This window comes from Squalius cephalus, assembly GCF_949319135.1.
Source record: "Squalius cephalus genome assembly, chromosome: 23".
NCBI lineage: Eukaryota > Metazoa > Chordata > Actinopteri > Cypriniformes > Leuciscidae > Squalius > Squalius cephalus.
Genome location: NC_137144.1, coordinates 25,676,609 through 25,703,974, shown reverse-complemented (window position 1 = coordinate 25,703,974; position 27,366 = coordinate 25,676,609). Strand labels below are relative to the sequence as shown.

The following is a 27,366-nucleotide window of genomic DNA, read 5'->3' as shown; positions in this document are numbered from 1 at the left end:
CCGGCAGACGCCACCCGCCGGCACTGGGCAAGGGCTACGGCTCATCTTTGTTGAAAATGGCTCGGGAACCTGCTGCCTGCACAGGGCCAACCTAAATTTAGCAACAAACTGAAAAACCCTCCTCATTCTTAAAAAGCTGTTTAAGTTTCCAGAGCGAGAGGGTTCAGTGAGGGACAGGAATGGTCTGAGAGACTCGTTCTGTCTCGTTGCAGGTGGCGATCGAGCGCTTCGGTCCACGGGCTCGGTCAAGACTTGTGATTGTGCTTCCTGCGATGTAATATCACATAAAACATGTCAACGCGAGGTTAAACATGCAGCAGGGGCAGAATCTGACTGGCCCACTGGTTAAATTTAAAAGTGATATAAAAATAGCACCTGTTTTGTTTGCCATTATGTTTGGTGTGATTTAGAGCAGTGTCAAGTCAAGTTTAGCGCTTTTCACAATACAGATTGTATCAAAGCAGCTTTACAGTATTAAATAAAAATAATACATCAATGTTTGTTTCTAGTGGAAAACGTCCACGTTTGGTAATGCTGATCAATAGTATTGTTGATTGATTAATTAAATTAAATATCCCCAACTGAGCAAGCCAAAGGCAACAGTGTGTGAATTATATAATAAGTTTCTGAGGGACCAATTTTTGTTGTTGTCGAAAGTCATTTTCGTTGAGCATCAACCTAGTATGGTTACCTAAAAGTTCACTTTTTCACCCTATGGACACCACATGTACACAGAAATACCGGAAAATCCATTCTGGCAAAGAGAGATTGCAGGTAAATGGACTTGTTGATGATATGTGTGAACAAAGCAAGATTAGTAAAGATGCAAGATTACAAGATTACTCTTTTTAACGCAAGAGCAGGCAAGGCCATTGTAACTTGAATGTGTCGAGGCTTTAAGTCTCATCTGCTTCTAGTTATTTTAGCTGTAGAAAAACTGTTATGCTCTGCTTGATATAGAGTGCATTATTGCAATGCATTAGCATTTTTTCATTCATTTTTCCCATAGGGATTTTAAAGTCCCCCTGTAGTCAATAATTGTATCCCTTAAAACTCATCTTTGATCAGCAAAATTACATATTTAAGCATCTTTTTTCCCCGTGAGAAATAATTCTTCATGCCCTAAAATATCTTGAATGTAACTCGACACCCTTGCCTCATTTAGTATACGCGGTTCTATGAATATGCAAATGAGCCCCGCCTCCACTCACTCACTCACTCAGCTCAGAGATCCACTGGTTGATGATCACACGTTGATCTGATTGGTTACAAGGTAGTTTGTGACGTCAGAAACACCAGCGATTTCAAAGCGTGTTTTTGAGACTGTCTTTGGTTCACTGCAGTTTTAAGGAGAAAATACTCAGCAATGGTGTCGACTTGTGAATTTACACATGGTTTGTCTTAAAGCATATTAAAAACACCACATTAGACATATAAACAACATTAAAAACTTGATTTTCATCACAGGGGGACTTTAATATAACTTTTGAAGTGACTAAAACTCTGTTCTGTAGGTCTATATGATATTATGTAGATTTAAACTGGTTTATTATATCTACAATTAAGACACAAAATCGATTGTTTTGGTTTCCTTTGGAAGCACCCTAATATGGTGTCCAAAATTGGCTTTCACAAAATACAGTTATACTAAGCAGTTGAGGATTATTCCTGTAATAATGGAGTATTGAAACACCCAGCCAAACTCAATTCATGTTAACTTCCCTGTGTGGGCCAGACCTGTGCATTGGGACATTAGCTGGATTTCTCTTCAGGTGCTTGGGTAATTGTGCTTGGCATAAACTGCCGGTTCTTTGTGTCGGCCCGCGTGAATAGGATCCTCAAGGTGGAATTCCTGTGCTAACATGGGGAAGTCACAATATACACGGTCATATGACCAGACGGCCCCCACGGATTGGTTCGGTGGAAAACGTCCAGCCTGCACACAGTAGGTGGGCGTGGGTGGCGACTTTGCCCTTGTGCCCACTCAAGGCCTCATAAAAACACCTGACAGTTCGTATTGCCTTTGAGTACAACCCAGTATTGACACGAGCTGACCTCCGTCAACACCAGCCAAACAAAACAGCAAAAATTCACATAATAATTGAACAAATAAATGGAGAACTTGTTTGGCACGCCGTTCATAAAGAGCTGGACTGGCAGGCTTCGGGAAAAGGAGTCTCACTTTCTCTGTAGTGAGAGTTGACATCGAGGTGTGTGTCCTTTAAGCACAGTTTGGACTGTCAACAGGGGAAATATACTGTACTAGGTTTTTCCAAGCCAGGACAAATCCATTCAGTGCCTGTGAAAAGCTGCCTCTCAATCAGCGCCACACCAAGGGCCTGATTCTAATTAGCCATGAATACAAACCTTTGAGACGCTGCTTGTTGTACGCTGGTGAAGAGTAATGCTCTTTCAGGCTCTACACAGAGGCGGTGATACATTGTTACTACAACATCAAAGACCCTGTTACTTTACTCCTGGTATTAAGATGTGTTTTGGTCGATCGGATCACAAGTAGACGAGGGAGACACATTCCCGTTTACACCTGGTGTTTTAATCCGTCTCTTTTGTCCACTTTCAATCACTTCTGATTTCTTCGAGGGGAGGGTCTATGGGCGGGTAAATGTATGAACTTTTTCAGTTCTTTCGATCTAATGGACAAAATAAGCTTGTGCAAATTACATATGAACTCAACCGGAGACGACGGAAACACATACGGAGAGAATCAGCTTTAGTTTCTGCTCTGACAGACAGGCCCGGGGTGGGTAATCGGGAGAATCGGGAGAATTCCCGATTCACTTTTGGGCCGGTCGAGGATTTTTTTTTCCACATTTGTCACTTTAGTTACATTAGGCTACACATGTTCCGCATCCTGACACCTCAGCGCACAGCCTCTGCATGGGTTGTACCATGTGAGGGAGTTCTCCCCTCCCCTCCTATAGAGTTGGTTGGGTCCATAGCCCGTCTTTTCCAAAACGTTTTCTCAGGTAGGCTACCGCGGCACCGCCTACCGATAGCTGGGCCGGCCCTACCGTAACGGTACGCGTCAGGGAGGATGGATGGGAGGAAGAGGCCAGGAGGTATGGAGGCTTGTTTCCGCCACAGAATAAAACATTTTAAAAGATAATTGCGACTTTTTATCTCACAATTGCGAGTTTACATCTCGCAATTCTGACTTTATTTCTCAGAATTACGAGATGTAAAGTCAGAATTGCGAGATATAAAGTCAGAATTGCGTGAAATAAAGTTGCAATTGCGTGTTATAAAATCAGAATTGCAATAAGTGAATTATTATTTAACCTTTACATTATTTGTTGAACCATGGTATTAATACAAACTACACAATAGTAAGAGCTGAACTGTTGCTTCATTTATCCAATTTGGAAAAAGTGCTAATTTGGAATTCCACCATGGAAAAAGTGGGCCGGTCTTGGGCCTGAAACTCCCGGGCTGAAAAGTGGCCCCACTCCGGCCCTGCTGACAGACACAAGACCAGCCGAACGCTGTGAGTGTGTGTTAGAAATCAGGAATGGTGAGAGAACATTGTGCTTGGTATGTTTATCATCTTCAAATCAAACTTGGGTCTTCAGCCGATACAGTTTAAATCCTGTCTGGGTTGAGCTCTTCCCATAATGTTACTCATTAGATCAGTAGACGGAGAGAAGACGGTCTTTTGTGGCTGTTTGAACACATTCAATCACATGAGCGTTTACACAATGAAAGCAATCCGGTCGAATGAGTTTTCAACTCCCTCTGGAAGTGTCGAAAGTGGACGAGCTCAAAAAGTTTTAGACCCTGTTTACACCTGTATTTAGTGTCGTCCACATGTGATCCGATCCACCAAAACACATCTTAATACCAGGAGTAAACAGGGCAAAAACACTCTCACATCTCTTGTTTAATTGCAGTTGATATTGCAACTGTCCGTATGTAATTGTAATGCTCAGTTAAAAAGCTCACGTTTTTGAAACATTCAATCACAAACGGACAAACAGTCCCGCCTCAGCATTGGTTGAGTCAGTGTTGCTGTGTTGGGCTGGTCGAGATGCTCAAACAAACAGAGCAATGTTTTGAAAGCACCACAGAGCCACAGTGTTTACACTTTTGTGGCAAAATCAACCTACAAATGGCTTACTTATAGTTGTCTATGCAAATTAACATAGAAATACCACACACTTCACCTTTAAGAAAAGATCAGATCTCAAACATTTTGAAAATACCTCTCAAATACTTTTCACAGAGAAGGCGTTAAATGTTAAAATATGGTTATAAGCCACAAACCATATGAAATTTTTAGTTTTTACATATGCTGACAGAGGTTGTGTGATGGACAGACTAAACTGCGTGCTGAAAAGTCTCTCAGTCAGTACTTGGACTATAGAGAAGTTTAGTTTTAAGTGTAAGCTGCGAGATTTTTGCAACATGCAGTTAAACCCCTGCCAATGCAACGTTTATCAAACGACAAATGCAATATTCAAGATAATCATATTTTGATCAGTGAAACCTAATAACATGTTGACATTAGACGTGCAAAATGTGACTGACTGCCATCTTGCAGATGCTGTTACTTCAGAGTTCACAATGCATAAGCATTCTCATATTCCATCATTAAACAAAAATGTACAGTAAATACAATTCGAAGATTGTTTGATTTGGAAAACGCACACGCTTGGACAGTTTATACGTTTGTACATGTCATCACCCTGCTACAGTTTACACTGCATTCCTTTTTCAAAACCACTTTTATACACCCCGATGTTGATAATTGCCTAGTTTCTCTCAGATCCCTTTCCTGAGGGCACCACTGTTATGCTTTAAAAGACACTTTTATGTGGTGCTTGGCCGGAGGACTGTTTTCTGTATAAATGAAATACAATAAAGACAGAAAGGGTGTTTCTTAAGAGCTCAACATTTTCAAAGTTTCCCTCTCTGCTTTTCACTGGCAGAGCTCTCTTGGAAAAGCTTTAACTGAAGATTAAGCGTTAAAATCTGTGTGGTTTTGGGCACCGTTGCCATAATTCAGCTATATCCCAGAAACATAAGCGCGGGGCGAAATCACCAGCTTTCGCGACGGAGATCCAGGGTGCCCGACCTAAACCACACCGAGCTGGAATCCAGGAAGACCAGACAGTGGTCAAAACCAACACATACATCCACACCCGCACACAAGCTCATGTTCATTATGCGCGTGGAGACCGTGAACCTGAGATGAGTGGAAAGGAGCCCAGGATCAGTCCAAGAGATATTTGGACAAAGAATTTAAAAAAAAAAGATCGATTGGAAACTCCTGAAGAAAACTCCACATTTAGTCTTTTTTTTCCCCCTTTTGTTCAAAGTTTTACTCGTATCACCCATTCAGGGTGTGTTCACTGTTCACACTTGTAGTTCGGTTCGCTTGGTTCGGACCAAAAAAACCCATTAATGGTGCCTTCACGTGCTATGGTAATTATGGTAAATACCAAAAGCCGACGTGGAAAATGCACATGAACACCCCCTCATGTGGTATTTTCCACTGGGCAGCTCGTAGAATATTTGGATGCACGAGTTGCCGAGATGAGATAACCTTTGACCTTTTCAAAATGTCGGAGAGCAAGGCAAGAGTCGTGAATACTGTTAGCGGATAGTTTTTGTAGCCTATATACAATGTTGTGTCATTAACAATTATAATATAATGCGTTAACACTCAAGTGTCAACTTCGCCGCAATCTCCTTGGTTCATATTTAATCATTTTATGTCGTTTTTTTTTTTTTTTTATTATTAATTATGTTTTAATAATCAGAATAGCACCACATTTACGGTTTTCCGTTTTTTGTTTTTTTTTGTAAAGATAAAAAAGATACTCTACTGACACAGACCTTGCGGGTACTACATTACGACCTTTTACAGTCTATGATTACGACAACAAAAGCACTTGAACACAACACACTGGTAAATACCAGTTCACAAGTGGAAAATATCATCTTTTCCATAGCACATGAAGGCAGCATTAGTCCTGGTCCACTTAGCGTTCACATTGGCATTTTAATACTTAACCTAAAGGCATAGGGATGTGTTCACAATCTGATTGGTCGACTTTTATAACGTATATTTTGCGACTGAACTTAACGAACATCCAAAACAATGCTGTGTTCTGGGATAAATGTACTTGTTGTATGTGCGCAGCTACATATGATGGTATTTTGTCCAGCTGAGAACTCGTGAAGAGTTTATAAAATGTCCTTTTTAGGGTCGCATCTTGTTTTTGGTTCGTTTACATGTCTTTGGTCTGTGTTGCGTTCATTTTTCAGTCGATCCGCACAAGAGGTTGTTTGGAAGTGGAGTGAGACTCTTTTCAGTGTCTTGGTCCGTGTGTTTGATGTGTGTTCAGATGGCAGCGTTCACACTTATTCAAATGAACCGCAACTAACAGAGCAATCGCACTAGGGTTCGTTTTAATCCAACCAAACATGCCAAGTGTGAAAACACCCTTAATGTCAATTAAAGATTAAATGAAAAAAAAAAAATGGTGATTTTATTCATTATTAATTTATTCATCCATCTTTTAGAAGGCTTGGTCAGCTGAAAATGAATATTATTTTAGATGCAGAGCAAGCATTTTGACAAAAAATAAGATTTCGTGCAGTGTTCGCAGGAGCATGCATTATAAGAAAGTAAATACTATCAATTTTGATTTCATGTTGACTTTAAGATTTTAGACTTAAGACTATTACTGGCTTCACATGTGCATTTCATCTGTGTTTACTTTACAGTGCTGTATACTTTGTACTTCTCCATGCGTGTCATACATACCACAAGACCAGATTTGTACCGGATTTGCTGCTAAATACGGTTCATTTGACCTTATGCGTCTGTCCTGTTACTGTAGAGCCTGGTCTAATAAGGCTTATGCTGCCATCTTTAGGTAGGGTGCTATGCTGTAATTCCTCTATATTGAGTTAATCTTCCTACATAGAATGATTTAGTCTTACCATGTACATTTTAGTCTAACGTTTGAATGTTTTTAAGGGAAAATATAACAAACACAATGGTATTCAATAAAAATCATTAAAGATTTCACAGCAAAAAGACATGAGCTGAACTACTGAAAATACTAAAAAGCCCTTTTTATTGCTAAAAAGAGTGTCAACTATCAATCAGAGGAAGAAAGGCATTTAGAAGCAAAACTTTTCAGCAGTTTATATCATTTTTCAGGTCTTAGAAACACAATACTGTAGGCTTTATAGTGTTTACACTCCTCCATGCTTACAAAATACCATTTAATACCATGATGTTTTAACAGTAAATCGGAATAACGACCATATTCATGTGCCATAGTATTTTTTTAAGACACCCCTCCCCCATTTTGTATTAGTCTTTTATTATGAAATACAACCCTGTCAAAATCCCCACCTACGTTTTCTGTTGAACTAAACTCATAATAATGTTTCAGTCTTAATTTTTTCAGGCCTTTCAACCGAGTTTACACAGTTTATTGTAAAGAAACCTGCTGTAAATTCAAGTGTGTGTTGCAGACGGACACCATATGCTGCAGCTGTCGCTCTGTGTCGGCCTCTTTGTTTTGGACCAGCGTCTGTCACTCTTCCGCCTCAACCAATGGGAGAACGCCTTACTTAACCCATTCGACCAATGAGCGTTGAGCTTTGTTCTACTGTGCCAGTTACGAGGCGCGCGCGCACGATAGCCGTCGAGCTATTTCTACTTTTACCCGCCTTCGCAAAACCGCTTAATTGCGTATTTTAGCAGATTTGTTTTTATTTACCCACAAGATTCGATGTTCAAACTTCCAAAAAAATCAATTTTTGGATGTAACAGACAGCTGTGTTTGTCGTAAAACCCCTAGGAGGACATTCAAACGGAAGGCGCGAGCCGGTTTGACGGTTGTCAGCGCGAGGCATCTTTTACTTTCATTTATTCTCGTGCGGGGGCGTACACAAGTTACCGCTTCACTTTTAAAACAGGACAATAAGTGATTACAATTGCATTTTGTAAGTAAAACCCGTGTTTCATACTGTACTCTGGTAAAGATAATAAGCATGGCGCAATTTCACGAGGATCCGGCGCTGCTCACTAAAGAGAAACTGAAGAGTGAGTTACTAGCCAATAATGTGCCTCTACCGAGCGCTGACAGCAAGAAAGACGTCTATGTTCAGCTGTACCTGAAGAACCTGACCGTGCTCAACAAGAAGAGCCTCTCTCCTCCCGCTCAGGACACTTTCTCCAGTGATGAGGAGATGACAGCGCCGCTGGTGTCCGACAGAAGCCGCTCGGGGAGGGTGAGATCCCAAAACATTAGTCTTAGGCAGAGATGGGCATAAATACATGGAAATGTATTTAAAATACAAAATACTGTGTGAAAAAATGTATTTAAATACAAAATACTGTGTGAAAACATTTATTTAAATACAAAATACAGTATTTTGAATTTTGAAAATACACAAAATACATGTGAAATTGGCCATCCAGTGCAGGGATAGGTCACAGTGAATGAAGAAACTACACAGGCCTACTGACTTTTAATTCCTAACCTCATCTCTTTCTTTCTTTCTTTCTTTCTTTCTTTCTTGCAATTACAAATAAACTTATGCAAAATAGCAGCCATTCATATAGGCTACTTTCTGGTTACAGTGTAGTCTATTAACTTACTTAATTATTAAAAAATTCATACTGTATGTAAAACTGGGAACCTTTTCTGCTATCTAGCAAAGAATATGGATGGGCGATATGACCAACATCTCAATTTTACTTCATAGTAACAATATCATGGTTTCACAATTCTCAATATCAGTTTTGATTCCACAGCATAAACTGAATTTCAAACTCTTTTGAGTTTTTTTGTTTTGTTTTTTTGTTTTGCAGGTAGTCCAATGCTTTTAAAGTAATTTTATGTTTATTTTATGTAAAGTTTATTTGTTTCTAATAAGTGTATTAAAATTAGAAAGTGTATCTAAAATCTAAAAAATTTTATGTACAATAAAACTAAAAGCTGAAGATGTTTGTGGTGTATCATTCATCACTGCTTCTTTTTCCACTCCAACGTTCCCATAATTCCTGCCCACTAAAAGCTGCACGGATAAATTTGCTTACCCCACAAAATAGGCCCATCTATGTAAACGATTTAGAAAAACTTCCATCAATTCACACTTTATATCATCGCTATGATGTGTAGTGTCATATCACCCAGCCCTAACATGCTTTACACACATTTGACAAGCTAGTTGATAAAAATCAACAACCGGTCAAGACTGATTGGCTTACGCTATTTTCCCACTTGTCTGTGCTCTTTTATTCTTTCATGTTAACTGAAGTGAATAATGCACTATTTTAACTTTAATCAACAAGTAGAATTGATCATGACATTCTCACCTTATTAAAAAAAAAAAAATCACTGATCCAATGCTGAGCTAGTGAATGTCTGAACTAGTTGATGCACAAAATCAGTTCCCTGATGAAGAGGTTGACTGGCAAAAAGTATTTTATGCATTTTGAAAATACAAAAATACTCATCTTAAATGTATTTAAATACAAATTACATTTGATTTTTTTCCAATGGCTTTAAAATACAAAATAGTATTTTGTATTTCAAATAATGTATCTGAAATACTGCCCATCCCTGGTCTTAGGAAAATCAAAAGCATGCATTAACACAGATTAGCATGCTTGTTCATAATTAGGATGGATGCTGGAGCAGATGGGAATCATTATATATGATAAAATTATTATAATCCTATATAAAATTTAAATTATGTGATCGTGCTTATAATTAGAGATTTTACAAATGCTGGTTTTCACAATAAAATATGCATTAAGCATTTTTTGTTTATTTTATTTGTCTCAATAAAATATTTCGCCTGTATTTATAATTGCTTTTTGATCCAATAATCATTTCATACTTGTCTACCATAATAAAACATGCTTTCTAAAAATGTTAATAACAATAATATTTAATAATCAATGTAAATTATGATGTAGGTACAAATAAAATTATGTTTCCTTAACCTCCAGAAAGCCACAAGAAAGACGGACAGAGTTCGGGCTGAGGAGAACGACTTTTTGGGATTGACTGATGAAGAGTTGAAGGTTCAGCTTCTGAAGTATGGAGTCAATACAGGACCAATTGTTGGTTAGTATTGAGGTTTTCCACAGCCTGATTGTGTTTGTGAATATTAATCGCCCAATATGAATGTCCTATATTATGTGTAGGTTTGCATTGTATCCTCACATGTCTGATTCTGCATCTCAGCAACTACACGTAAGGTGTACGAGAAGAAACTCCAGCAGTTCCTGGAGCATCCGCCGCTTGAACCCGAGACCACGATCCCAGAGGCCATCACCATCAAAGCAGACGGAAACCAGAACGGCAACACGCATTCAGCTGAAGATCAGTACAGCGACAAAGAAGAAGGTAAAGCAGGGACAATCAAGTCAAGTGTCCAAATATCCAGTCGAGCATGTGCACGTTCAAGTATATTGCATGTGATCAGACTCATCCAGACAAGCACTTTTTCTGTATCAAACATAAACATTTAGTTGTGGCAATTGAAGACTTAAAGTTAAATATTTATGGTCATATGTGACCCTGGATCACAAAACCAGTTATAAGTCGCACGGGTATATTTGTGGCAATAGCCAACAACACATTGTATGGGTCAAAATTATCGATTTTATCTTTTATGACAAAAATCATTAGGATTTTAAGTAAAGATCATGTTCCATGAAGATATTTTGTAAATTTCCTGCCGTAAATATATAAAACATTTATTTTTTGTGAGTGAATGCAGCACAATCGTGAACATAAATGAACAACTTTAAAGTAGATTTTCTCAATGTTTAGATTTTTTTGCATCCTCAGATTTTTAAATAGTTTTATATTGTCCTATCCTAACAAACCATACATCAATGGAAAGATTATTTATTCAGCTTTTTTGTGATGTATAAGTCTTAATTTTTTTTTAAATGTACCCATGTGACTGGTTTTGTGGTCCAGGGTTGCATATTAAGTCTCCTTTTCACCAATTTTGGTTTGCATTTGATTGTCAGAAATCGCTCCAGTACCTGAGCCGGTTCCTGTAGTGACGAAGCCGGTCCGGAGCCGAGGAAAGACTCCAGTCACCACCAGGACCAGCAGCAGACAGCGCTCTAAAGTAAAGCCTGCACTGGGAAAATACAGTTAGCATCACAATAGAGTCATCAGGCCTCGGTTTCTGGTGCAAAATCTCTTACTATCAGAGTTTTCTTCTATTCAGCAGGTGGTGGAGGAGACGGCATCAGCCACCGAGGAAGCATCCGTGGACGGAGGAGATATTCTGAAGGAAATCTTCCCCAATGAACCGGCCACACCAACCGGAATAATGTGAGTATGAAGATGTCGAGTGAAGGAGGTTTCATTCACACATTGTTGTTACTAATAAAATAATTTATTAATTTATTTAATCTAGTTGCCAAGGCAACATTTCTTATTTTAATTTATTTTAACTGGACGTAGTAAAATTAAAACTTAGGTTACACTTTATTTTAAGGTGATGTAGTTACATTTTACTTAAATAATACAATACTCAAATAAGTAATTAACTACATGTACTTACTATAGAGTTGCGGTTAGGGTTGGGTTTAGTGTTAGTTACTTGTAATTATGCTTAATTTACTGTTATTACTATAGTAAGTACATGTTAGTTAGTTGTTGTAATTATGCTTAATTTACTGTTATTACTATAGTAAGTACATGTTAGTTACTTTTTGTAATTATGCTTAATTTACTGTTATTACTATAGTAAGTACATGTAGTTAAGTGTAACTACGTCACCTTAAAATAAAGTGTTAACAAAACTAAAACTGAATTGAAACTTAATATAAAAAACCTATATTTTAAACAAAACAATCAAAAAAAGCCCAAAACTATTAAAAATGACAAATAAAAGCACAACAAAATTGCGGAAACTAACTAAATTAACTAAAATTGACATGAATACAAAATATGACTATAAAAACTGATATTAATAATCTATAATAGTATCTCAATAATACAAAAATAACACTGATACGAATTGTGCAACTGTTTTAAGATTTACCTCAAAAAAAATATTTGTTCTTTCTATATACCCCTGACATGTTTGATTATATGTGACTTGTTTATACATTATACTTGTTTCTCTCTCTCTCTATAATAATAATAATTAATAATTACAATAAATTAAGAAGATGCATAGGTATAAAATGTTCATGAATAAATAAATACATCATAGTTGGCATGATAATTTATTATTTGTGATATGATGCCACCTTCTGAAATCATTGGCAAATTGCAGATCCAAGACAGAGCAACATGATATGATATGAATAATTTAATGTCTTTCCTTCCAAACATTTGGTCAGAATAATATATGACACAATCATAAACCATAGATACATTAGAACTATATATATAAGTTAGTGAAAAAAAATGCAATCAGTGCTTTAATTAAACCCACATTTATGTTATCTGTCCGATCAGGGCCACATGTCGGAGGCCGATCCACGGTGCGGCTGGGCGTCCGGTGAAGCCGCTGAACCTCTGGTCCGAGGAGTCGCTCCTCCAGCAGAACGTTTACACCACGACTAAATCCACCGTCACAGACGTTCGCAGTGCAGCTCCCGCCGCTCCTCCCACTCCTCGCCGCTGGGTCTCTTTCTGGCTGAAGCTTCTGGTGTTCATCGCACTGGCTGCGTCTCTGTACTACGCCTTCCAGAACGTCACCGCCGAGCAGATCGACTCCTTCCAGTTCTATGTCCAGGACAATCTGATCACACCCATCATCAATTACATTAACCAGGAACACCAGCCAGAAGGTGACGACAGCGAGTGAGCGGCAAACCCGTCGAGCCGCTTCAGCATGCATCTACCGTCAGACTTATTTTCTAGTCCTTTAAGGAGCAACGCATCGGCAGGGTTTGGCGAGGGTGGGGGGGGGATTCTGGTTATTTCAGTTTGACCTAGCAGTCACATCTGAATAGACTTGTGTTTCAAGTAGTCTTTAAACTCTGTGTGCATCCTGTGTTTTGATCTTGCTTTGTGATTTTACGGTTTTTGTAGCATTCGAGACGACGTAGACAAGTGTAGTGTTCATTCACGATCGCTAGCAGTGAATCATTCGCCGTTCAGAATCACACGACGAGAGTTTAGGACTCGCCTGCGTGTTTCTTCAAGTGCCAAGACGCGGCCAACACAAGCACAATTCGGTTTCACACACACATCACGGCTAGAAGGAAAAGCTTCAAGCTGAATGTCTGCACACAAAAAAAAAAATCTACGTTTTCCTGAATAAACCTGGTGAAGTTTATTTTTAGCGTGACTGAATCTGACATTAGGAAGTGTTGCTAATGAGACCAGAGTGAGAAAGTTGTGTTCTTGCATAGTAGGGTGTGTCTCAGAAGGAAAGATCTTGGTCATATTTCACCACAAATGAGTGAAAAATCTCATTTTCATTATTATAGGGAAAAAATTAAATAATTTGTGTGACTGTTATGGTGGAGAATTACTGTTATACAATTTTTTTTTAAATTAGTATAATATTATTTTTAATTAATTGATATAATAGTAATTCATGTCTGGGCACAATATTTATTTTTACTTAAAATTGGCATACATTTAATTCAGTTTAAGTACAGCCACAGTGTGTGTACTTAAAATTTACATTACAATAATGATTACATTTAGATACATAATTATTATTGGCTTTACAGTAATGAGAATCTATGAATGTGCTTTTCATTTCTTTTGATAAATATTGTTGATTTTTGTGGTGAAATATGACTTTAATATAGTATGCTCGACGGTTTTCATGAGATTCATCCCGTAGCTTTTGTTTAAACGATTTTTAGCACTGAAATGTTCAAGCTAACTGAACTACCAGCTCAGATAATGTCTGGTTTTAGAACTAGACTTTTTAGATTGAGATTCGTTTTGTTTTTTATCCAAAGCTTGAAAGAAAATGTGATCTTATATGAAAGTCTTGTGTAGTAAATAACGCTTCACTTCTGGTAAGAGGCAGTTTATTTTATTTTTTATAGGTAATGGTGGCTTGTTAAATGTGTTTGTGATGTTTTCATAATGTGATGTGGCATTGTAGCCAATATTAAAACCCATAATGAGAATCGAGTCCGCCGACACTTGCCTGCTATTGACTGTAATCGGACGTCTGTGATTCATCTGACTAAACTCAATTCATTTCTTATCTGTGATTTTTAAAAACGAAACTACTGTCGTCTGGACCTATGTACTAAGTATATATTCATTTCATTCAAAACAATACATTTGTGATGCATCTTAATGTGCAGGGGTTTGTTTTTATATTTTGCTACTCAGTTTAATCACATTTTACCTGCAATATTTTTCTAACGTCTTCTCTGAAATTAAAAGCTTTTTTTTTTAAATGCAGTGGGTTACTTTTAAATAAATGTACATATACTGACTCCACTAACCACTAACTAACATCTTAGTTTTGTACTGCTGTGTCAAATGCAGTGAATGGTATACAAGTCCAATTTGCACTTTGTATTTAGGCAGCTATTTGTGGAAAACTGGGCATATGGAATGATTTGAATATTTATCCTGGATTCAATACAAATCTGGTGTGAAATAAAAGAAAACCATTGAGATCCCAGAGGTGACCCTTCCTTGTGTATTTACAGCAAGGTCAGTTCAGTGACTGACACGCGCGCGCACACACACACACACACACGACATTCCAGAAATTGTTTTAAACCAGGAATGTTTCCATTTTTCAGGAGGTTTGACCTTCAGACACATTGCACACAGGAACTAGCAAACAATATAATAAAAAAATTGTCTTGTGTACTACATATACAAAATATATTTTGCAATAATTAGCTGCTGTACAACAATAATTTACATAAATATGCCTCAAACACACTAGAAAGACATCAGACGGTGACTTTGAGATGAAGGGAGTCTCTTGCGTAATGCTCTCCGGAAAAGCCCCGCCCCTCATCTTTGACCTGTCTGGTCGAGCGAAATCTACTATGGCGAAGGCTTGGCTCATGAATATTAATTACGTAATGTGACGTTATCCAGTTGGCCGGGCTGATTGGCTCAGACGCAGGTAGGTCATTTTTGGTGTTTCGTTGTATTAAAAAAATATTACAAAAACAAAAAGTAAAATGTGTCACTTGTCAATCATACTTAATAATATTACAGTCTCTAATAGCTTTTTTGCTTTTACATTTTTGCATAACATTAGTTTTGTTTAAAATATTTACGAAACACCAAGTTTCTTTGAGTAAAGAAATAAAATTTCTATATGTATGTGAAATTTTAAATCAATAATTATATAAGACAAAAAATGTCTTGTTGAAATCTTTTTCTTATTGAAATGTATTATTATTATATCCTCTTCCTACACACACACACACACTTTACGCAAAGAAACTTAGTGTTATATATATATATATATATATATATATATATATATATATATATATATATATATATATATATATATATTTAGGGCTGTCAAATGATTAAGCGCGATTAATCGCATCCAAAATAAAAGTTTGTGTTTACATAATATATGTGTGTGTATGGAGTATAATTATTTTCTATATATAAATACACACACATGCATATATATTTAAGAAAAATGTGTTATTTATATATAAAATATTTATATATAATATAAATTATATATAATATAAATATATATACACAGTATATACATGCAAATATTTCTTAAATATATACATGCATGTGTGTGTATTTATATATAGAAAATAATTATACACCGTACACACACATATATTATGTAAAAACAAACTTTTATTTTGGATGCGATTAATCGCGATTAATCGTTTGACAGCCCTAATATATATATATATATATATATACAGTATATGTATCTGTAGTAATATGTAGTCAAATGTACATGGTAAAATATATATAGTAAATAGTAAATATATATATTGTAAAATGTAAAATGAATGTAAAATAGTTTTCTTTTATCACTGGCACAGGTCATAGCTCACTGTTTTTAATATTACTATGTACATCCATTGTGTTTTCTGCATTGAAAAAGCTTTTTTTTTTAAAACACCGTCCATATTAATATTCATGAGCCACGCCTTCACCATAGTGGGATTTATAAAGTAGTGGGCGTGGCTTGCAGTGACGCATCACTTCCTTTATCCGGTTGAGTCTTGCGCGGCTCTCACTCACCGCTCGGTCTCTATGCGCACCGGTAGAGGAGAGGACGGAGGCGCCATTTTGCGACAACTTCTCTAAAGTAAGAGTTTCTCCCACTTCACAACACATTATTCTTGGTTTCCACACACATATTAAACCGTCTTCTCACACTTTCCTCAGATACATACTCCTTAACGTGTTACATGCTTTAGTTTAGTGTTATTTTCATCACAACGTCTTCCTCAAGAGCGCAGGGCCGCTGACCTCTCCATAGACCCACATGATGAGAGGACAAATGATGACTCGTTTAATGGACACATTAGCTGCTTATAAATGGGTTCACTGCCTAACCAATGTTTATTCTTCATTCAGGTCCACCATCAGACATGTATCCGACCACACTAACCCAATTGGCCCGGGGGAACCCCTTCAGCGCCCCGTTATTCACACTGCAGAAAGCGGTTGAGCCCGAGACGAGCAGTCCCGTACCGAAGCGCAGGCTCGCCGCCGCCGCAGTGGCCGGTAAGACCCTCGCAGAACTAAAACCTCTATTCTTAATGCTTAAAATTCGGTTTAAATGGGTGTAAAGGGGGTTGAAATAACAGAGACCGCATAACCCATCACATTTCTCTGTTTATTATTGTATTAATGCTTGAAATGGATCAGAATGGGAGATATGAAACGCCATATGAACGTTGAATAAAAGGTTAGAGTACTTGTTAGCACTGTGATGACTAGATCCTGCCGAGCTGTAGTTTAACGTTAGATCATTAGGAAGATCCCTTTTAAATGCTTTAGTTATTACATTTGTAGATTGTGTAGTTTAGTGTGACTCGTTGCTGCTTGCTGTGTGTTTCTGGCCTTGTTGCGTTCATGGAGGGCAATGAAGGACAAAGATGGAGAACGCGTATCAAATCTTTCGGAGGACGTTTTTACATTTTAATGAGTTGTGTAAATATGACAAATGTTAAAATGGTATTGAGCCGGTCAGGGGACATGATGTACTTTATTTAAAGCGTCCTATTCTGCACATGACCTGTGTGTGCACCGCTACTAGCAATGAGGGGCGATCTGATTGGCTCCAGCTTTCAGCAAGTCGCGTTCTGATTGGCCTTCAGTCTGAGGAGCACGTCCAAGACCGGTATCGTGTATCGTTCAGTATCTTGCCCATTAAATCGTAAATTTGAATACCTTTTTGCATGTGTTATCAGTGCCTCTTGCTCATAGGCTTGTATAATAATTGTATGTAGATTTAGGTTTAGTTGAAACGCTTTAATTGGTTTGCTTTATTTGTTTACCTAAATGAATAAGGAGTTCGACCATAAACTAGATAACTTTTTGAGTTTCAGTTTGTAGGTTGGAGTGGTTTATTGTCAGGTGATGTTAGTTGAAACTGTAAGTGTCCAAAATGAATCGATTAATAATTGACTGAAAATAGACTGAACAGAGTTGTCAGATGTATAGATCATATATTAATTATATATACAGTAGTTGCCTCTTTAGATAATTTTTTTTTTTTAGGAAGCGGGTCCCTCACACAAGGAGGATTATATTTGATGGTATGTGGGATATAGGGTGTGTTCACGCTTGGCATGTTTTGTTGGATTAAAAGAAATCACCTAGTGTGATTGCTCTGTTAGTGCGGTCCATCTGATTAAATGTGAACGCTGCCATCCGAACCCTGGTGCATCAAACACACGGACCGAGACGCTGAAAAGATGAGTCTCACTCCACTTCCAAACCAACTCTGGTGCGGATCGACTGAAATATGAACACAACACGGACCAAATACATGTAAACAAACCAAAAACAGGACAAGATGTGACCCTATAAGGACAGAAAGCTCCAGCATACCTGTTTTTTCTCTTCATAGTCGCAGTGTTTCCCATCACAGTTCAGTCCAGGATCAGAACCGCGTCTTTTCGCAGCAGATCTGTGTGTTAGTGTGTGTGACGGAGGGATTCCTGACGCTGTTTTGACTCCTTTACACATTTTATAAGCTCTTCACGAGTTCTCAGCAGGTCAGAATACCATCATATGTAGCTACACACACACACAACGAGCCCAGAACACAGCATTCGTTGCGAAATATACGCAATAAAAGCCAATTAATCTGGTTGTGAACACATCCATATGCTTTTACGTTCGGTGTTAAAAATGCCAATGTAAACTGCCAGGACTAAATGTTTTTTGTTTTGTTTGTTTTGCGCACCAAACGAACCGAACTACAAGTGTGAACACACCCTAAAAGATTAAAACCCCCTTGGCATAGCTCATGTCACTTGGTGTGATAGCAGGTGAAAGGTAACGCTTTAAAGTCCAGCGTGGAGGTTTCCCACTAACCCCCAAACAAACGTCTCAGGCTTTGTGTAGATGAATGTGACTCCGTGTTTCTCTTCAGAGGGAGACAGCTGTGAGTTCGGCTCACAGAAATACCTTGTCCTCTGTGGCTTCGGAGGAATCCTCAGCTGTGGCACCACACACACGGCTGTAGTGCCCCTCGACCTGGTCAAGTGCCGAATGCAGGTCCGTGTGCGTGCGTGTGTTAGCCGGCGTCACCCGAGTGTGTCCGTGTGTGACCTGACCCCAATGCAACCCTTCATCAGCATGTTAAGTGTCGTGTTGTGACGCATGAGCATGTGTGTGTGTTGTTCCCCCACGTCACAGAGACGGGCAATAGCTGCGAGTTTGGCTCATCGAAATACTACGCCCTCTGCGGGTTTGGGGGCATCTTGAGCTGTGGTATCACACACACGGCCGTCGTGCCCCTCGACTTGGTGAAGTGCCGTCTCCAGGTCTGTACTCGCCTCCATCCCCTTCATCAGATAAATGAGATGGCATCCGTGGCGAAGGGGTCACTAACACTTTTGAAGTGATTTGGCTAACCATCTAACACATCTGATTATTTCTGATTGAGATTTGTTTTTAATTTGATGTGCAATATCATTCTGCGGAAACAGTTTGTAATATGAAATGAAAGAAAACGCCATATTTTCTTATATTATGCAGAATGTTCAAGCTGCTCTTTTCCATAAAATATAAGTAAAACTGAAGATCTATTGAGTTTCGTGGAAAAAAAGGTGGTTGTACGGTTTTGGAACACAATTAGTGTTATTAAATTACCATTTCTAAGTAATCAATTTCTTTAAATTGATCTGTGACGCTCTGCCACTGATGTCATCCAAGTAACATTTGGTTTACTTTTTGATTTATTAATCATGTTCCAGCATGTAAATACCATTTTTGAAGTGAAACCATTAACCGTGTTCCTTCATAACCAGCCGGTTCCTGGTGAAGTTCCTGTGTTGGTGTTTCTGGCTCTCATTGCAATAACCAAATGCTGCGTTTAGGTGGATCCTGCTAAATACAAGAGCATCTTCAATGGGTTCTCCGTCACGATCAGAGAGGACGGCATGCGTGGGCTGGCCAAGGGTTGGGCACCAACCTTCATCGGATACTCCATGCAGGGGCTCTGCAAGTTCGGCTTTTACGAGGTGTTCAAGATCTGGTACGGTGACCTGCTAGGAGAGGTGAGATGGATGATGTGATGCTTGAGGAGAAACATGTTTTTACCAACATTTTGGCCTTTGATCAATGAGTAAATGAATTTTAAATCTATGAAGTATTTAAAAATGAGTAACTTAAAGTGAAATTCTGACAATTCATTTGTAATTGTAGCACACTGCATTTAGAAGAAAGGAATGGATTGTGGCACAATCATTTTTATAGTGTTTTTGTAATTGTTGGAAGGCAAAATTGAAACTAAAATGTAATTAATTGCACGGCCTTAGTTTGTATTAATTTGAAATATTTGTTTAGATGGCTAATAAATATGTTTTTAATTTATAGATTAAATTACCTGTTAATTAATTAGTATAAATATGAATGTAAACCTTTATTCCATGTAGCCATTTTCCACAAAATTAAGCATGGCAATAACCAAATGAACAATATCTCGATTTTAATCGATTTTCTTTTTTTTTTTTTTTTTGATTCTTAAAAAACAAGAATCTGTCTTTCAGTCTAAGCTGTTTTCAGCTGATGAGTGAACAAAGCTTTGTTTGTGCTTTGTTACTTCTGATATGAAACAAAGTCTCAGCTTTCAAATACTGTCAATTTTATTATGAAATTCAAATCGACACCACTTCAGTGTTAGTAAGCTAGCATTTTGCCAAATAAATGCACTATTGCATATTCATTTTATTCTTATTTAACCTGTTCTTCAATATTTAATGCATGTTTGAATAAGTCCCGTCATGTTTTTATGACAGCCTCCATTTAAATGTTTAAATAAAATAAAAAAATGAGTAGAAACATAATTGTCATTTAAAGTTATGACATTATTATTAAACCTTCCTTTTGTTTAATTTAGGGCTGTGAAACGATTAATCGCATCCAAAATAAAAGTTTGTGTTCCCAATATATGTGTGTGTACTGTGCATAATAATTTTGTATATATAAATACACACACATGCATGTATATATTTAAGAAAAATGTGTTATTTATATAAAATATTTATATATAATACAACTTATATATATATATACAGTATATTTAAGCAAATATTTCTTAAATATATACATGCATGTGTGTGTATTTATATATACAAAATAATTATGCACAGTACACAAACATATTATGTGAACACAAACTTTTATTTTGGATGCGATTAATCATTTCACAGCCCTAGTTTAAATGCAAGTAGCCTATACAAATCAGTTCATTTTTAAGTTGGTATATATTTTGTTTCCTTGAATATTTTTCATGCACTGTACCTGATACATTAGCGACCCCAAATTTAATAACAAATGATCGTTGCGACGGAATCAATCAAAACTAACTTTAGCTGGAAAATAACTTTATTCAAGAACCGCTATAAAGCCAAAACAATCTCTGTTACCTTAAATTATACGTTTATCTCTGTAAAGCTGCTTTGAAACAATCTACATTGTTAAAAGCGCTATATAAATGAAGATGACTTGACATACATACCACACAATTATCCAATAATGAATTAGAATTGAATCGTGATTTGTGTTAGTAGCCCTGCTGTAAAGTCTGTCAGCCGATGCTCATGTGTTCCTCCTGTCCTCTTACAGGAAAACTCGTACTTGTGGAGAACCTCGCTGTATCTGGCTGCTTCTGCCAGCGCTGAGTTCTTCGCAGATATGGCTCTGGCCCCTATGGAGGCGTGTAAAGTGCGTATCCAGACTCAGCCTGGCTATGCCAACACCCTGAGAGAATGTGCCCCTAAGATGTACGCCGAGGAAGGGCTCTGGGCGTGAGTATCCTGCACTTTAAACCCGTTTAAAGCTCAACACGTTCCTTAGATCCACCTCTGGGGAGTTCCTCCGGGTCGGTTCTGCTCTCTCTCTCTGGGATCAGCAGGATCGGGCCGGAGGCTCCCAGCAGCTTCACTGCTGTACAGTCAGAGGTGCTTGAGTCATTGGCGTGTGAGATCAGTCTACCTGCTTTACCCAGCATCCTCTCTGCCCTGAACCGTCTCAGGAAAACAGCAGGGCAGAACCGCTGGAGAGCAGACAAACTATTTAAATGAACCAGCAAGCCTGTTTATGTTGACTCTTCGGAGAGTTAATGAGTGGTGTGAATCTTCTGGCAGGTTCTACAAAGGTGTGGTTCCCCTGTGGATGAGGCAGATCCCATACACCATGATGAAGTTCGCCTGCTTCGAGCGCACCGTGGAGCTGCTCTACAAGTTCGTGGTGCCCAAACCCCGCAGCGAATGCTCCAAAGCCGAACAGCTGGTCGTCACATTCACTGCTGGTTACATCGGTAAGGAGGATTTCTGAGGATTGAGTTGATGAAATGGTGTAACGCTTTACACTAACATCAGTGTTACGACCCGGCTCAAAGTCATAACATAGGTTTCAATAGAGAAAATTTAATTTATTTAAAGTTAAATAATGTCTAGGGTCAAAACATAAGTTAATAATAGTCAATATCAATACAACCTCAAATTATTAAACTGTTGGAAATGAGGTTTGTAGAGTCGTGGAAATCGTATGGGAACACAACAACTCAAGAACCCACTCTTCAAACAAAGACATAAAACAGAAATGAGAGAGAGCTAGACAAAATCCAGGAGCTTCTTAAATAGGTTTCCACAGGTGCAGCTGGTCTTCATCAGGGCCATCCCGCCCTATCCCGAGGAGGAGTCGGCCCTAGAGTTCTCACAGAAAAACATCAGTTAATGCGTTAACTAACAATGAGCAATACATTTGTTATTATATATTAATCTTTAACATTAGTTCATAAAAAAATAAAATAAAGCTGTTCGTTGTTAGTTCATGTTGCTCAGATCTATTAAATAAAAGTAACACAACTTTTGATTTTTAATCATGTATTAGTAAATAAATATTAGTAATTTTATATGTTGGTTTTTATTGATTCTATGATTAATTTTATATTACTGTTATTTTTATATTTTTAATTGTTAATATTTTATCTTAATTTATTATACATTTTATTATTGTAAATTTACTTTAATGTTATTTTATTCTGTTTAATACTAATTTTGTTCATTTTTTTATTCTATATTATAATTATTGTATTGTATTACCTTAATGTCTATTAATTTCTATAGTTTTTTTCTATTAAATATTTATTTGTATCTTATTAAATCCATTTCATTCTAGTTCTTTAATTCTAGTTTTATATTAATTTTTCTTATTATTATTATTATTATTATGATATTATCTTTATTTGTATTTCTATTAATTCATTCTTTTCTATGAAATAATTATTTTTTAATGTTATTCATTTTATATTTAATTCTACTACTATTTTTTTTAAATTTAATTTTAGTTATTATTATTATTATTATTATTATTATTAATATCATCATCATTTTTCTAATACCCATATTAATTTCTATATTTCCATTAATTTTTGTATTTTAAGTTATTTCTTATTAGACGTGCACAGTATTGCCACAGCTCAGAGTTGCTGAAGTGGAGTAGTGACGCATGTTGCTGTTGTCTTGCAGCTGGTGTGTTCTGTGCTATCGTGTCTCACCCTGCTGACTCGGTCGTGTCCGTGTTGAACAAAGAGAAGGGAAGCACAGCCGCTCAAGTGCTCAAGAAGCTGGGACCTAAAGGTGAGACTTTTCTGATCAATTCATTGTGTTTTACAATTTTTCTTTCTTGTACAGCCTGGAGTGTGTTTCCCATACAACGCCATAACTCGCTGCTTCACCACCGTAGTGCGATGCATCAGTGACGAAATCAACATGCTAGTCACGACTGGTTACCGAAACCATATTCTCGCAAATTTGTCGTTCAACCACGTTAGTTAATGATGTCACGCAGGTGTTGGAGTAATAACTTCTTTTAATTAAACCGTTTGCGATTGAATTAATGCTAGATGTTTAGCTATAAATTACAGACATGACATCTGAGGACTATTTCTCATTTTTCTCAGTTATTTTGCTTTATTTCCAGATTCAATCATAGACTCGTTCTTACACTAGAGCTCGTTCACACATGCGCACTCTTCAAAAACGATGCTTTAAATCTCGACAAACTAAAAGACGTAAATGATATTTGCATATATATTCAAGATTAAAGATATAGATCTCGAATGTCAGTTTGCTTATGTTGCTAAAGATCAGGATTTATTGAGTCCACGTCAAACTAGAAACTGCTTCTAATCACAGGTCGAGAGCTGTCGTTCCAGACACACAACTATGTGATGCTATTTGCGAATGTTCGTTGAAACTATGATTTGACTCGTTGAACTGCTGATAATGACAGAACTTGTGACCATAGTTGTCTAACGATGCTTTCGGGAAACACACCCCAGATCAACACGTTCCTTAGATCCACCTCTGGGGAGTTCCTCCGGGTCGGTTCTGCTCTCTCTCTGGGATCAGCAGGATCGGGCCGGAGGCTCCCAGCAGCTTCACTGCTGTACAGTTGGAGGTGCTTGAGTCATTGGCGTGTGAGATCAGTCTACCTGCTTTACCCAGCATCCTCTCTGCCCTGACCCATCTCAGGAAAACAGCAGGGCAGAACCGCTGGAGAGCAGACAAACTATTCAGATAAAACAATTGAGGAATTCCAACACTGCATTTCTTAAATCCTCATCCACCCTCTTGACGTGTGTGTTGTTTTTCAGGTGTGTGGAAGGGTCTGGTGGCCCGTATCATCATGATCGGTACCCTGACGGCCCTGCAGTGGTTCATCTACGACTCAGTGAAGGTCTACTTCCGCCTGCCCCGCCCTCCTCCCCCCGAGATGCCCGAGTCGCTCAAGAAGAAGCTCGGCCTCACCGAGTAGACAGCGATCACACACACCTTCCCCTCCGACAGCTGCACACCTCCTGTTTTCTATATTTAAGCCTGTCCTGAGCCCCACTCACCCCCGACATCACGATACAGGGGAACCGCTCTCCTCCACGGGCAGTTCCATGTCTAAATAGTCTATATATAAAGAGTTGTGACCTGAATGAATGCCGTCTGGTTTTAACCTCTGACATTTGTTTTGTCAGTAGTACAATAAAGAGCTACCTGGATATTATACACAAGAAGTGCTGTCTCTCTTTTTTGTTTCATGTTTTCTTGTTCAATAAATAAATTGAGTTCTCATTAGTTTCTCTAAGGATTGTTTTTCAAATTCATTGTGGTTGCATATTTAGTGTTTTTGCTGTTAACATTTGAAATGCAGTAACTGTCTATGGCCAGTAGGGGCGGTGTGGTTTATATGTTTATTTATTTTTGCATAAAAAGGGTTGCACTCTGTAAGAGTGGTGTCAGTTATTTTAGCTGTAGAAAATCAGTCCGTCATGCAGACTGGTAATTGTTATATTTTAATTTATGATAACTAGTTTGTAGTATAAATAGATTTACTGTATGTTGTTTTTATTTAGACATTAACAGAATAGCTTACTTATAGCTTATAGCTTTGGAAAATAGGGTGCTTGAGTATTATTTATTTATTTTTTAATATTATTTTACTTGATATACACAAGATATCAAAGAACGCACTGAAAATAGTCTTAAATGACCTTTTACTACAGTATTTCACAAGTTTTTGAAAGCTTTTTTCCTCTGAATTATTGATTGACACCACTGTTGATATATGTAGTAGTTATACTAATGCTATAGTAATAATTAATAGATATTTAATGTAAGTTAGTATTGTAGGTAATGCTTAGATCAGAAACACTATTATAGGCATGTGCTGACTATATACATGTAGGCCTGCAAGATATTTGCGCATTAAAAAAGAGTGGTTTAGAATAAGAGTTTGTTTGTAAGATGACCTTTGTTGACTTCTAATCAACCCAGGCCAAATTTAACCAATAATTAAAATAAAATGCTTACCAATATGATACCTACAGTATATATGGTTTAAATAATGCTCTTCTACACTGGAAGCATATCCTAAATGTTTGTTTTATGGTTTTATTGTCATAAGACAACATTTTGGAAGTTTTTTTTTTTCCCACCAATGAATAAAAATAAATAAATAAAAGGTCATTAACTCTCACAATTCTGACTTTTTTTCTTGCAATTGCGAGTTTACATCTCGCAAATCTGACATTATTAAAAAAAAAGGTCGATCCTGCCTTATGCATTCAAAATTATGCAAATCATTTAGTTCATGCTGCAGTTATGGCTTACATCAGAGACTAATTTTATAGAGATGTATTGATGTTTTTTTATTTTATTTTAAAATGTGTCATAGTTTGAACCTGACAAAACAGGCGCTATTTTTAAGGGCTAAATCATACCGATAACAGTAGGCTAATTTAAATAAAATATTGGCCGATAATGACGATAATCCGATGTACTTTTGATACGTATTAGTGCTTGGATTAAAACTTTGTTGATTATCGTCAATAAGATCGGCACAATGTAGCTAGCCTACATGCTAAACATGTTATTACAGTATAGTTAGGCTATATGTAAAATCATGCACATTTTGCTTTCTGTATGTCAAGAGTATTTAATAAGTAATTTGTTGAGGTAGTTTTAAGCTCTCTATCCTATCTGCTGTCTGACCCCTCGTGTCACTCATTAGTAAGGCTAATCAGAAAGTGACAGGTGTCAATCAGGCGCGTGAACTCCGCTAATTCACAGCTTTACCTGTGCGCCTGACCACACACACACACCAGTATAAACTCAAGACCAGTGTCGTGTGATTTCCCTGTGGTTTTAATCTCTCAGCGTGTGTTTCAGCGGCTGTACAGCAGATGGCAGCGGATTACAGTAACTCCATTAGCCTGGCACTCAAAGCACTGACTGCAGAGGACAGAGCAATATAAATATATATCACACAATAACATGCTCGTGTCATGGTGGTATCTCTACCTGGGCGCGCAAAGCCTCTACACACATGGTAAGACTGGCATGTGCTTGTGTTTTAGCAAGAGTGGATGTTGAACATTATATTCTTGAATGACCTTGATTGGAAACGAGAGGAGGGTTGTGTGAGGATCAGAGTTTGTTTGAGTGTATATAGGACAGGACAGGACGTGTGTGTTTGTCCACATGATCCATCACTGGAGGAGTGTCCTGTAAGTGACCTTGATCTATACAGATATTATAAACATGTAGCAGGTTCTTCATTACAGCAGATTTCTTGTGATGCCTGTGTGATTTACTGAAGAGCATCTGTGTACCGGTGAGATCTTGATGTGACACATGCTGCTTTATTTCTATATATCATCTGTGTGTTATGATTGTTTTGATTATGATCATATTTTATCATATATGAGGTGAGGTTCTCCATTTGCTGCTCTGTTGTCTGAGTTTTGGGAATTGTTGCTTGGTGAGGTTTTTAATCATCAACATGGTTAGAGGCAAAACTTAATCTGGGACTAATTTAACCAACATGTTCTCTGGAGATTTACTTGCTTCACCTCAAATTAACCTCGTATTTTCCTTTCGGATTCTTTAAAATATTCCTGTAAATTTTTCCTCTTTCTGGTTTTTATGTAACTGTTTTTCCCAGAATGATAATATATACGTAAATGATTATAAGCATGTTATTAGAATCAACGAGGTATTTTTAACAATTAATTTAATTCTATTTTTATTTTTAATTAGTAATTTAATATTTAATTTATTTTTAATTTGGTGTCTTCTCAATTTGGGATATTGTAGAGGTCTCTAGATGAGACGCTGACATACAGGAACAAGTCTCCAGTTGCTCTCTTTTTCATATCATT

The 27,366-nt window shown here is 37.4% G+C and overlaps 3 protein-coding genes across 8 annotated transcripts in view; all 3 read left to right on the top strand.

Moving 5' to 3' along the window:
- The first annotated feature begins 7,646 nt into the window (after positions 1–7,646).
- Positions 7,647–13,270, top strand: tmpob (thymopoietin b). 2 transcript variants are annotated; one of them, XM_079858759.1, is made up of 6 exons: positions 7,647–8,274; positions 10,004–10,121; positions 10,242–10,403; positions 11,039–11,142; positions 11,248–11,351; positions 12,489–13,270. In XM_079858759.1, the coding sequence occupies exons 1-6, from the start codon at positions 8,035–8,037 to the stop codon at positions 12,838–12,840; spliced, it is 1,080 nt and encodes a 359-aa protein (XP_079714885.1). In that variant the 5' UTR covers positions 7,647–8,034; the 3' UTR covers positions 12,841–13,270. The 2 variants fall into 2 exon arrangements, with proteins under 2 accessions (XP_079714885.1, XP_079714884.1); XM_079858758.1 differs by having other exon boundaries at positions 11,245–11,351.
- A 2,886-nt stretch (positions 13,271–16,156) lies between these two features.
- slc25a3b (solute carrier family 25 member 3b) lies at positions 16,157–24,720 on the top strand. 2 transcript variants are annotated; one of them, XM_079858756.1, is made up of 8 exons: positions 16,157–16,272; positions 16,545–16,694; positions 18,840–18,967; positions 19,523–19,702; positions 21,273–21,454; positions 21,794–21,966; positions 23,180–23,290; positions 24,310–24,720. In XM_079858756.1, exons 2-8 carry the CDS (start codon positions 16,559–16,561, stop codon positions 24,468–24,470), a joined length of 1,071 nt encoding a protein of 356 aa, XP_079714882.1. In that variant the 5' UTR covers positions 16,157–16,272; positions 16,545–16,558; the 3' UTR covers positions 24,471–24,720. The 2 variants fall into 2 exon arrangements, with proteins under 2 accessions (XP_079714882.1, XP_079714883.1); XM_079858757.1 differs by lacking the exon at positions 18,840–18,967 and adding an exon at positions 18,574–18,698.
- A 1,577-nt stretch (positions 24,721–26,297) lies between these two features.
- Positions 26,298–27,366, top strand: part of ldhbb (lactate dehydrogenase Bb) — a 12,347-nt gene continuing 11,278 nt past the window's right edge. The window contains exon 1 of one of the 4 annotated variants that reach the window (XM_079858888.1): positions 26,298–26,534. In XM_079858888.1, coding sequence (XP_079715014.1) covers positions 26,480–26,534 — 55 coding nt within the window. In that variant the 5' untranslated portion in view covers positions 26,298–26,479. Of the gene's footprint in view, positions 26,820–27,366 lie in introns of all 4 variants that reach the window. The other 3 variants (XM_079858890.1, XM_079858889.1, XM_079858891.1) reach the window with 3 other exon arrangements.

Bases quoted from the DNA above. Each gene is read 5' to 3' on its own strand.
- tmpob (XM_079858758.1), top strand. From the start codon at position 8,035: ATGGCGCAATTTCACGAGGATCCGGCGCTGCTCACTAAAGAGAAACTG. The intron at 11,143-11,244 runs GTAAAGCCTGCA...TCTTCTATTCAG, and splicing joins GCAGCAGACAGCGCTCTAAA to CAGGTGGTGGAGGAGACGGC. The intron at 11,352-12,488 runs GTGAGTATGAAG...CTGTCCGATCAG, and splicing joins GCCACACCAACCGGAATAAT to GGCCACATGTCGGAGGCCGA.
- slc25a3b (XM_079858756.1), top strand. From the start codon at position 16,559: ATGTATCCGACCACACTAACCCAATTGGCCCGGGGGAACCCCTTCAGC. The intron at 19,703-21,272 runs GTGAGATGGATG...GTCCTCTTACAG, and splicing joins ACGGTGACCTGCTAGGAGAG to GAAAACTCGTACTTGTGGAG. The intron at 23,291-24,309 runs GTGAGACTTTTC...GTTGTTTTTCAG, and splicing joins CAAGAAGCTGGGACCTAAAG to GTGTGTGGAAGGGTCTGGTG.